General features: G+C 43.9%; 1 protein-coding gene across 1 annotated transcript; it reads right to left on the reverse strand.

Moving 5' to 3' along the window:
- Positions 1-737: 737 nt before the first annotated feature.
- plaa (phospholipase A2-activating protein) lies at positions 738-11,615 on the reverse strand. The gene is made up of 14 exons (XM_083639630.1): positions 11,420-11,615; positions 10,754-10,947; positions 10,241-10,341; positions 9,311-9,431; positions 8,098-8,265; positions 7,391-7,526; positions 7,026-7,195; positions 6,441-6,592; positions 6,094-6,313; positions 5,680-5,745; positions 5,524-5,595; positions 4,947-5,054; positions 4,010-4,180; positions 738-1,430 (listed from the first exon to the last, which is right to left on the reverse strand). Exons 1-14 carry the CDS (start codon positions 11,599-11,601, stop codon positions 862-864), a joined length of 2,430 nt encoding a protein of 809 aa, XP_083495756.1. The 5' UTR covers positions 11,602-11,615; the 3' UTR covers positions 738-861.
- Between the last annotated feature and the right edge of the window lie 469 nt (positions 11,616-12,084).

The following is a 12,084-nucleotide window of genomic DNA, read 5'->3' on the forward strand; positions in this document are numbered from 1 at the left end:
AATTACGTCGCTAGCTGACAAATCAGTCAGCCTGGCTAATATTAAACGCCCAGCTAACGTTAGCCAACTAGCGTTAGTAGCTAACGGAAGTTAGGTTAGCCAACTTAGCTTTCGAACTTGTTTTGAGTTTGTCAGCATACACATTTTGACGGGATGTTTTCAAGACAGCAGATGACTGATAACCTGTTACTAGAAGCAAATCCGTCGAATGACATAGTTTACATTAGTCAAAAGAGAAAACTCCTCACGCGCCAATTTTATTCAATAGACTGACCCGGATGTTGTTTACAAGCACTTCCTGTGTGAGGAGGACCCTTCTTTTATTGGAGTTGTAATGATTGAACATCACCACCACCTACTGGATTGTTTCAGCTTCACAGTGCAAACTATTTAGTGTCCAGTCCACCCAAAGTGCTCCCATCCACATTGTTGTCCACAATGCATTTAGCTAATAGCTACCCCTGTAGTATATTACTGCATTTATGCCTGGTTTCCTTGAGCCCAATTATAAGAAAGGGAAATCAATTCATAATATCCAGGGTTAGACAGATCAGATGTAGCTTCCTATTATGTTATCATTCATCTTTCTTTCCTATTATTAGCAATACATTTTCATTACATTTTTATTAATTCTACATTTCATACAAATTATCCATGTAACAGAGAGGAGTAGTTGATTTAGAGGAGCATAAAAAACACAGGCCATGCTTATTCAAAGATTTAATTTGTACATCTTTTTTATTGCAGCACATGCAATTAGTCAAGTTTCCACCACAAATGATTGAGCAGAACAGTTGTAATAATAATAATAATAATAATAATAATGATGGGAAGTAGTGTTGGTGTTTCTAATCATTCACATCATTGTAGTTCTTTTAAAACCAGCTGGCAACACTCGCCCACCTTGGCTGGGTCTGACACTGAGGAGTACTTGGAAATCTGGGAGTTGACCCCCAGGGAGCGAGCCAGGTCCTGGGCTGTGTGGTCTGAGGCCAGAGTGGTGCCCAGGGCCACCAGTAGCCTGAACACAGCCTCCTTGTCCTGCACCGACTCCAGGGCAGTGCTGGCCACGGACAGGCACTGGGCCTTGGCCTCCAGGTCAGAGCTTGCATGAAGGCAGCCGGCATAGTTGAGGACCAGAGTGGCCAAGGCGATGTGGATGTTCTTGTTGCAGACGGACGCCAGGTCAGCAGCACGCGACAGCACTGTCTCGCGCTGGGCCAGGAGGAGGGCTCGCCCCTGCCGCCCGCTGAAGCAGTTACACAGAGTCCGCAACGCTAGCATCTGGTTGGCCGGACGCCCCTCAGGCCTCATCAGGCTCAGCAGGTGGTTGCATAGCTGGACTCCCTCCTCCTCTCCGCACAGGCTCTCATTCACCTGCGGGTGGCGCACTGCCAGCCTCATGATGTCCAGGACAGGGAACACGATGTCTAGAGTCCCGGGGGAACAGAAAAGGAGCTTGATAAGTGAACGGTTATGTACTGGAGAACCTCGGAATTCCAATACCAAAGTGTGAAGTTTTTCTTATGCTACTCTTCCAATCACTGTAGGAGAAATTCACGTTTTGCCTTGTTGCAAGACAGTCTCACTATTCTGTGTGCAACCTGGGTTTTTAGGGGCCGGGCAGCTCTGCTGCCGTTCCCGCTTGTATTTGCCAAGATCTTCTTCTTCTACCAAGGAAATCTAACTTCCCATACATGAAAATAAACCAAACTTTGCACACAGGTCTGTCCAGTCCAATGCCAAACTTCGTCAACAAGAAATGGGGGCCAATAATCCACACTACAGCAACCATGTGAAGTTCTAAACTTTGAAAATTCATAGCAAATTAGTTAGAATTAAGTCTATGATGCTGTTTTTCTTAAAACCTGTAAAACTAATTAAATTGATCTTCTCCCATGTTTTGTTCAATTCACACCTAGTCTCGCTAGCCAGCCTCTCTTCCTTTCCATCAGAGAGTCTGGCGTCGCAGGTTTCCATTGTGGGATTGCGAAAAAAAATGCTCTGTTTGGGTTAACCAATCAGCCTCGTCTTGGGCGGTGCTTAGCGTTAGTGCCCTTGGAAAATAGTTTCGGGGTGGAACTTGTGCCGAGCAGGCCTTCTTTATTGCACAATCCAATTTTTCTTCAAAACTTGCCATTTTCAGCGTGTAGCAACGAGTTAGCCTGTAGGTTTCTGCCGTTAGCTTTCTACGCTAGCTAGTTAGCGTTCGGCGGGAGCATTACAGCGACACACATGGTAAATGGCCTGCATTTATATAGCGCTTTTATCCAAAGCGCTTTACAATCAGTAGATAGTTTACATTCACCCATTCATACACCGATGGCGGCAGGCTGCCACGCAGGGTGCCTACACACCATCGGGAGCAAGGAGGGTTAAGTGTCTTGCCCAAGGACACAACGACAGCAGCTGGGAGGGAGCGGGGATCGAACCGCCAACCCTTGCATCATTGGCCGACCCGCTCTACCTCCTGAGCTAAGCCGCCCCAATGGGTGCGGAAGCCGCTCTGATTGACATATGGTCGGAGCCAATGAACAGAGCGTGACAGAGCTTGCAAGCGGGGGAGCGGATATCCTGCTGCCACCGAAACAGCCGCTCGAATGGGAGAGCAGCTTTAGAGCGGGGGCGGGCTGATCCCTGTTGCCTGTTTCCACAGCGCCAGACTCTCTGATGGAAAGGAAGAGAGGCTGGCTAGCGAGACTAATTCACACCAAACCTTCATTAAAAGCATCTTCAGACTGTGATCCAGCCGGATTTTTGAATTATCAAAAAATGATGGTGCATCAAAATGTTTTGCTATAAATGGTACAGCTACTGCAAATTCTTGCTAAATCTCCAATTTTATGAAAGAAATCAACAACATTTTACTGTCATGGTATGTCAAATTTCAGAATTTTACCTAAAAAATGTTTGTTTTTGTTCTTTTAGTCTTTAGAATTTTGCCCTAATGTATACATGTGTCTACAGGTTTAAAAGTTAAATTTAAAGTCGAACTGAACCCGTCCGTCACGTGCATATGAGTCCGTTTCAGACTGAAAAACATAGTTTGTCTAAGATGACAGGTTGAGAGGCGGGTCATAGTATCATGTCGATGATTTTATTTGACAATTCTGGGGACTGGATTGGGCTTTGGCCAATCCTGGCGTGTTCCGCCTCCAAATCGAGTGGGATTCAGTGTGTTGTGGCGCTCCCCTCGGGAAGAGCCTTTTGACGGGAGGAGTGGAGCTCAGCGAGCCACAGGCAGCCAGCTGCCTTCGTGTTGCCGAGCGGAGAGTGCAGCACGTCGGCCTGGAATCTCCGAAGTGCAACCCCTGACAACCAAGCTCTTGGATGCGCGCCAATATCGCTGCTGTAAATACGATATCCCTGGAATGCGCGTTTTAACGAGCCAGTTACATTTCTTTGCATTCTTAGAGATTATAGTTTTTGTTTTTTGTTCATGTTTCTAACAATTGGCCAAGTTAGTAGTTAGTTTATGGGATAGGAATTCTGCCAGATGACAGGCACTAGGCGCCATTTTCTACTTCATTTGGAAGAGAAAATTATCCTGAAATAAAGATTTGATTGACAGCTGCATCTCGTGATATGATTGGTTGAAATGGGGTAGAAATTTGATAGTACTAGGTGACGTCAGCAAACTGTATACAGACTGAAATGAACTTTTGATGTGAAAAAGTGTGAAAAACGAAAGAAATTATATTGTTGTGATTTTCTTTGCATACATCATTAAATAGGTGCACTGCATACCCAGGTATTTGAACTAAAAGAAAATAAGTCATTTTTGGGTTCAGCTCGACTTTAAGACTTTTTAAGACTTTTTAATAGCACTTTAAATGGAATGCCCCGACTCACTGCTGCACAGCAGCTATAATTTGTTTTTATGGCTATTACTTAAAATTAAACTATGAAATTGAATGAGAATATCATCACTTCTAAAAAAAAGTGATAAATTGTCATTAGTTGGGAGTCCCATTCACTACGACCTGAGTGCTGGTTGGTGGTTGCGTACCTTCCGGCCAGTGAGAGGCCTTCCAGAGCAGGTTGATCTGTTGGAGGTTTGGGGGCTGCTCGGAGGAGCTGGGCCCACAGACGCTCAGCAGCAGCCTGTCCAGGCTCTCCAGAACCTCCTCAGAGAGCTTGTGCTTCTGGGGGGCTCCACTGTTCAGCTCCTTCAGCTTGGCTGGTGACAACATCAAAACATGAATCTACTTGGCAAGGAAAACTAATCAAACAAGGTGACAAGTTACTGCATAATTTTCTCTTTACAAGAGGTAAATCTATAACGTATTTTCTTAAAATAGATTTAAATTATATAATAGAAATAATTGTAACTTTAGTTTCTTGAGACCTCAAACCTCGTTTGACCTTTGACCTTTGATCACCAAAATCTAATCAGATCATCCTTGAGTGTAAGTCGGTTTGAGGCAAATTTGATGAAATTCCGTCAAGGCGTTCCTCAGATATCGCGTTAACAAACATCGTACGTACGGACGTACAACCCGGATCCATAATGCCTCCGGTCTGGCTATCGCCGGTGGAGGCATAAAAAGCATCGGACTTAGTGTGGAAGGTTTCTGTGCGTAATGATTTTTATTGCATGACGGATTTAAAAAATGCATCAGAAAAATACGAACTTCACCTTCAGTGTAATATCACAATATTACATTTACTGGCAATGTATTACACTAACAGGTTTATTATATTTAGAAGGACATGTATTTTTTTTTTACATCTTGAAAAGTTATTATATTATGTGACAGACTGTTAAATTATCAGTTGTTACAAGGTTCTTAGAGTGGCTTATTCTTAGATATGCCTCTTGGATAAGTCATCCTTTGACCAATTGTCTTATCCATGCATGGCCTTAAATTTTAAGGTAAGTAATAATTATTCATAAGTTGGTTATCAGTTATTTCTTGCAGTCATGTATGACAAGAAATGCTCACCAATGATCTGTGTGACATTGGCTTGATCAAAAGTCACACCATCCGTCTTAGGGAAGTAGATATTGGTTGCGGTCTGCCTGACGGCTGCTGAGGAGTAGGCACCTCCACCTGTGGAGAAAAGGGGGGGGGGGGGGGGGGGGGTAATAATCAAAGTAACACAATGCTCAATGTTAGAGAATTTCAGTCTTTTTCAACCTGGACCCTATTTTCTTTTTTTATGTATATATTGTTTTATGTATAACTAAGTAATGTGAAGATAAATCTTTTAAATTGGTGCCGTATTGACCAAGATCGCTTCAGTTGGCAGCCGCTTTTCCCACATGCCCCTACTGCAGTAGGTGCCACAGCGCTAGTTTTCCTCTCCATCCGGTTACAAATTTAAATAGGGTGCAGGTTAAAAAAATACAGAAATTCTCCTTTAAAGGGTCAATAGAATAGCCGTGTCAAAATGTGTCATACGCTACAAATTTCTGCTGCTAAAGGCCTCATTACACCGCCGCAGCTGTTCAAGTGTGTTGGCTTTAGTTTCACTTTGGTTTCGACAGTTTCCATTGTACCTTGAGCAACTGTGGCTCACCTGTGAAGGGATCTGCCACACCACCTGGAGCGCCTATAGTCACATCTGACCCTGGGATGTAGCGGCCAGAGCCTGGGGGGGTTCAAAATACGATGTCAGCATACGCTGTCTCAGTGTTCTCACTCTCAGTGAGATCTTCCAGCAAACATACTGTACCTGTGAACGGATCAGCTCCAAAGCCTGTCCTACCATCAGCTGCTCCGGGGATATAGCGACCTGATCCTGTCGAAGAACAGGACAAGACCGGGGTGAGTATGAGAACACTTTTAGCCAAAAACACATTGGCGCACACAATGGTGTGATAATGTAAAGATCCGTAAACATTTGCTAACCTGTAAAAGCAGCCACAAAGATTGTGTATTTTTATTGACTTGTAATATCTAATATGTTCTTTTGTAATTCTTTGTACTAACACTGTACTTCAACAGTATATTACGTTATAACGCATTTGCCCTATTGTTATACATTTCCTATTCTCTGCTGCTGCAGTGACCCGATTACCTAAGTGGGGATCAATCAAATAATTTCTTTCTGGTGTGGAGCAGCCGCTGTCGGGTCATTTGGCCTTACCAGTGAACGGGTCGGCACTACTGGGCTGAGCCGGGCCCACCACATGTCCTTTGGTGTTCTCTATGATAAAATTGGCAACCTGGTCGAGGAACGCGGCGCTGAGGTCATTCTTCTGCAAAAAGTTGTGCGCCGTCAGCCAGGGGTCCTCCGACATGTTGTAAGGCAGCTTCATGGACGGCCCGCCCTCATTCACGTCAATGGTGAACACATAGTCGTACTCCTGAGGGGAGATGGGGAGTCATTTAAGTGGAAGCTCGTTTTAACATTTACGACTGCTCTCATTGCGCATGCACCACTGTTTACCTCGGCAATGAGCTTATAACAAGGGCTACTGATGATGGCCTTACCTTTCCCTCATACATCACCGTCTTGGATGTCTGCTGGTTGGAGCCTCCGACCACATCTCCGATTTTCATCCAGCGGTCATCGCTGACACTCCACTGGTACGCCTCCACCTTCTGTCCATCTTTAATCAGCCGTGTTTGTCCGTCGCGATTCCCTGGAGAAACGCATACGCGCCTTGCATAAACCACCTTGATGAAAGAGCATGGCAAATGCCTTTTCTTCCTTATCAGACTGAACTGTAGCATCTTGTATGCTGGGTTCATACAGCTTTTTAAGAGTAACATTCAAGCACTTTCAAGGTACCTAAACCGAAAATGTCCAGACTCTCGAAGCCTTGATCATCACATCTGAATGGTTGCTATAATTGCGAAAAATAAAGTTTACAGTATTCCTTTATACTCACAGCAATCAATGTATATTGTCACTTTATTTGACCAACTGTTCATATTATGTATGTCGAGGGAATCATTAACAGCAGATGCAGTGATTTTGTATTATACAAAATCACTGTTTTATTTAAATGACACAAAATTATACAGTATAATTTTGTATCATTTAAATAAAAGACCAGTGAATCTATCCATTACCAGGCTCATCCAGGTGTTCCCTTCCAGGAAGGTCCTCCATTTTGATGTCTCCAAGGTCGCCCGTCTTGGGGTCGATGGTGGCTTTGGAGAGCTCGTCCTCAAAGGCCTGGAGGTCCTCTGGACCGGCCATGCGGTCCTCAACCTCCGTGAACACACGAATAATACCATCGCTGTAGGCAGAGGGGCAGCATCAGGTTAGAAAAGAAGCGACATAATATTCTCTGTTCATCATCGCTTTCTATCATTTTGTGTGAACATCAAAAAAGTGGAGAGAAACAGGAGGAGCATTCGATCATCACTGCCCATGATCATTTGCCTGATCATGGGCTGACCAAAAATTACTGTGCCAAATGCAGTTATGCTACCTGGCTCCGACGGCTATGTCACCATTGGGCAGGAGGCAACAGCACCACACGGACTGGGTAGGCAGGCGGATGGTCTGAGTGCATTCTCCCTTCCTCCATATCCTCAAAGTCCTGTCCTCTCCAGTGCTTACAAAATCTGTGACGGAAAGAGCAGCCTGTGGTCAGAGTCAGCCAGCTAGCATCTCAGAGCAGGAACAAAGCCCCAATGATTGTGCATGCATTCACATGAATCCATGTCTCCTTGTGAAATCTTCAAAGGCTCCTGAACCTCAATGAACTGTAAATGTAATTTACCTCAATGTACTGTAAATGTAATTTACCTCAATGTACTGTAAATATAATTTACCTCAATGTACTGCAAATGTAATTTCCTCAGAGATAACTCAATGTACTGTAAATGTAATTTACCTCAATGTACTCTAAATATCATTTACCTCAATGTACTGTAAATGTCATTTTCTCAGAGATGGCTCCTAAACCTCAATGTACCATAAATGTAATTTCCTCAGAGATGGCTTCTGAACCTCAATGTACTGTAAATGTCATTTCCTCAGAGATAACTCAATGTACTGTAAATGTCATTTCCTCAGAGAGATCATTGTCGAAGCGTCCACATTTTTTTCCAGACAATTCAATTGGGAGCATTGAAAGTTGGGGATCTGACAAAGTGCAATAGACTTTCTGTCGCTGGGTTTTCACAAACACACCTTGGCAATTGGGGAAGACGGCTATGCTGTAGATGTAGTTGGTGTGGCTGTAATACACCTGTACACATTCGCCCGACACCATCCACCTTCTGATACTGGCATCATTGCTGCAAGAGAAAAACTCAGTATCGCTGATCACCGCTAGACCCCTTACGCAGTCCTCGTGACCTAGAAAGGAAGGAAACAAAAAAGGTGGAGTTATATTCATGGTAGTCTCTCCGTCGCTACGGATGGTCTGAATCACAAGTCAGAATTTCCACTGATCGGCTGGGCTCTAAGTCCGACTGTCTCCGTGCATTGGTGCATCTTTCAAAATGTACCACCCCACGAGTTGCGTCACACAAATAAGGTGGTCTGTAGTTGGTCAAATCATAGGTCTGTCATGCATTTTGTTTTGGTCTCAGGGGGCGGTCCTTAACCACTTTTCAAGAGTTGTGCCCCAGACGTAGATATTTATCTACAACCAATCTGGGAACCCAGAGTCTATTTTTATTTGAAAAAATAAGTCTCTGGGACAGCCCTAGCTTTTTTCCCAGCTTCCTGTACAGCGCGCCTCTCCTGCCACCGTTACTTCCTTTTCCGCGTCCGTGCTCCACTGTTTACAGTCTGAATAGCAACTTGTGCTGCGAATTTGGCGATACTACTAGTCACAACAACTACAGCTCCAGTAATTTTCCACTGTTGTTGTGAAACGAGTTGACGTCTTCTATGCAGTGTGTTTAACGTTATTAGCGAATAGCCGAAACGCACGTGGAAAAGGAAGTGACGGTGGCAGGAGATGTGCGCTGTACAGGAAGCCGGGAAAAAAGGTAGGGTTGTCCCAGATTTATCTACAGCTGGCTATTGCGAGACTATATTAAGTACCTCCAACAAAAATAGCAATCCCACTGCCACAACTAATAGTTTATTATTTGAAATGTTTTTACAATCATAGCTGTTGTTTCCCGTCATCCTCTCTGGTTTATCAGCTAAAGCCAGCAACAAAAAAAAGTAAGGTGGACCGCCTACAATGAACCGATACAGTTAGTATATAGAATATATATGAACAAACAGAAGCATTTGCTGCAGTTGAGCTGGAGCACAAATGTGAAAAACTTGAACTGAAAAGCTCAAAACAATTAATTAACAGTCAACGTAAACACAACTCTAATCTTAAACTAAACACAATATACTATCACGCATGCAAAGCACTACAAGGTGCCGACTTGCTCACCTGTAAACGTCCTCTCACAGCGGCCAGCTTTCCAAAGTTTGATGGTCTTATCTGCTGATCCAGACAGCATCAGGCCTTGTTCAGGTAGGATGACCACTGCCCACACTGCTGCAGAGTGGCCCTGTAGTGAAGTAAACAAGTACAAATTCTGCAAAATCCTACAGCACACTCATGGTTTAACAAGCTACAGCTAGCTCAACTCAAGTCAAACTTTATTTAAAAGGTAAACACAGTAAATACAATGCAGCACATACAACATAACATAAATATGCAGCACAATACAAGAGATTATAAAAGTTTTCGGATGTCCAGCTCAAACTGAGTTGAAAGCCAGGTAGATACCAGCATACAGACAGACACAATAATCCAGCTGTGTATTAATAAAAACATATATTCTCTAAGTCTTTGGGGGAGAGATAGCCCTTTACCTTTGCTAGGAGCCTTAGTTGGAAAAAGCTAGTTTTTATAACAGAGCTAACCTGTTTATCAAATGTAAAGGCACTGTCAAAGGTCACACCTCGCTAAAACAATCAAAACATGTTATAAATGTGCAAATAATACACCGAAGTCCATGTCAGGACAAATTTTGACACAAATTATTTTAGTAAGTACATCATGTGTTGTTTGCAACCGCGTGATTCCGATGACGTCGCTGGGGGGGGCAGCTCTGCCGGAGCTACTACGGAGAATGGAGAAAAGCAAGTATCCAAGAGGGTTGGAAGCCTCTCCACACGGCAGGTATCGCCAGAAGATTGCAAAACATAGGATATGAGCCATATGCAATGAAGAGAACCTGTTTTTCCAGCAACTTATCTGATTTCGCTAGTGCTTTCCTCTGCTTTGCCTCTTTCTAAAAAAAAAACCCTGCTATGGTCCCTTGCTAAGGAAAAGATCAGAGCAAGATGCCTAGTCACACAAGCTTCAGCATACCTGCAAAGTCATCATGCACTTCTCATTGAGCCAGACTTTGGCTGTGGTGTCCCAGGAGCCGCTCAACAGTGTTCCAAACTTCCCAGAGGACAGAGTGCAAACTGGGGATATGATAGCAGTTGGTTAGAGAGTTGACACCACACGTACACTGTAGAGATGTAGTTGAGATCTGTGTCATTAACAGAAGCGGGCAGCAGTACAGATGAGAAGCCTGAAGCCCATTTTACACCAATGATTCGCAATGCGACAAAACCATTTTAGAACATTGCAGGGAAAAGTTGCAGCAATGTAACTGGCCCGTCTCATCTCGACTCCAGCTGGCTGATGGCGGCGCCAGCAATTCAGCTTGTCAAGTCACAGGCCTGGTTGCAAGCAGTTGGAAAGTTGCAACTAGTCTCCACGTGAATCTTTGGTCTAAACTGGGCCTTATTGTTATTATTATTAATATTGTGCTGTGTGAATAGGATTATGACAGTTATATCCTTGATGCATGTGCTTTTGAACACATCTTACCTGTGTTGTTGTGACCCTGGAGAGTGAATAGGGGCTGTGGTTGGTCCAGTGTGAAAACACAAATATTATGATCATTTCCACCTGTGGCAACAAGTCCTCGAGGATATGTTTCGCTAGGTGCAATGATGCATACACAGGATACGAAGTTTGAATGTCCAGTCATACAGTGCATCTCAGTGAACCCTTTGTCTGGGCTGTATGGAAGAGAAGAATTGGAGGGTCAGACCTTAGCTAAGTGTGTCTAGTAGTAGAAAGAAAGTAGTTGACAGCTTTGTGGCTAACGTTAATAACTCTAACGTTAAGATAGCTTAACGTAGCTAATGCCGTAAAACCAAGCGTGTCCAGCAGAAGGCATAATGATCACTAAAGTAACGCTAAATGTGGTGGACTTTGACATGTAACATTAGCAACAGCTACGTCCCGAGTTCCCGTTGAATGAATGACGAAGCTAATTTGAGTAACAACATAGCCAACTCGCTCACAAGCTACGAAAGCTAACATTAATTAGAATTGGGCAATTAGTGATTTTTGTGTGGATGCTTAGTTGGATTGCTACTTCTCTTGACCAACTAACGCTACATCTAAATATCACGAAACTGTCACAGCTAACGTTAGCCATCACATCACGCTTGTAGCCAAGTAGCTAATGCTAGCTAATGTAGCTACCTTGAGTTGGGTACCCAGACCCTTCCGGTTCGGTCTCTGGACACAGACACAAAAGCTCCATCAGGAAAAATAGCGGCTGCAAGCCCTCTGACGTCCATTTCGTGGCCTGGAATAGAGCACCTGAGTTTATATGAGCTAGATGATGCCATTTTGCGCCTCCGACAACACGATAAAACTAACATTAACTATAACGGTGCTCAACATAAAACCGGTTGCTATTATGTTAGCGGAAGTTCAACGACGTCATTTGACGTTGAGGGCGTTGTCCTGGGGGAGATTGCGTTCCATTAAAATCCACTGTTAATGGCGTTAACATGTAATCGAGTATCATAGAAACTGTTCTTATTCATCTAGTAAACAATAATAATCTTAAAACACCTTCGCATAACGCCCCATCCACCGCCCACGATATTCTTTCCCAGTATGGCGGAGGCATGACCCGCCCATCTCTGCCTCTGAGTAGCTGACTGTAAGCCAAGCGAATATGATTGGATTAACAACGTTTGGCGCTGGCCAATCAGAGGCAGAGAAGGGCGGGCCATGCCTTCGCCATCCTAGGAAGAATTATCGCCCACCTGTCCAGAGCTGTATTTTCTTGTCACACGGCCATACCACATATATTATGAGTTAGCTAGTGTAGCGTTATCTTACATGTTTTAATTCTA

Source organism: Poromitra crassiceps, assembly GCF_964638095.1.
Source record: "Poromitra crassiceps genome assembly, chromosome: 7".
In the NCBI taxonomy this organism is placed as follows: Eukaryota; Metazoa; Chordata; class Actinopteri; order Beryciformes; family Melamphaidae; genus Poromitra; species Poromitra crassiceps.

Excerpts from the sequence above, each read along its gene's own strand:
- plaa (XM_083639630.1), bottom strand. The coding sequence starts at position 11,601 with ATGTTAGTTTTATCGTGTTGTCGGAGGCGCAAAATGGCATCATCTAGC. Across the intron at positions 8,266-9,310 it reads CTGTGAGAGGACGTTTACAG|GTCACGAGGACTGCGTAAGG; the intron begins GTGAGCAAGTCG and ends CTTCCTTTCTAG. Across the intron at positions 7,196-7,390 it reads GACATAGCCGTCGGAGCCAG|CGATGGTATTATTCGTGTGT; the intron begins GTAGCATAACTG and ends CTCTGCCTACAG.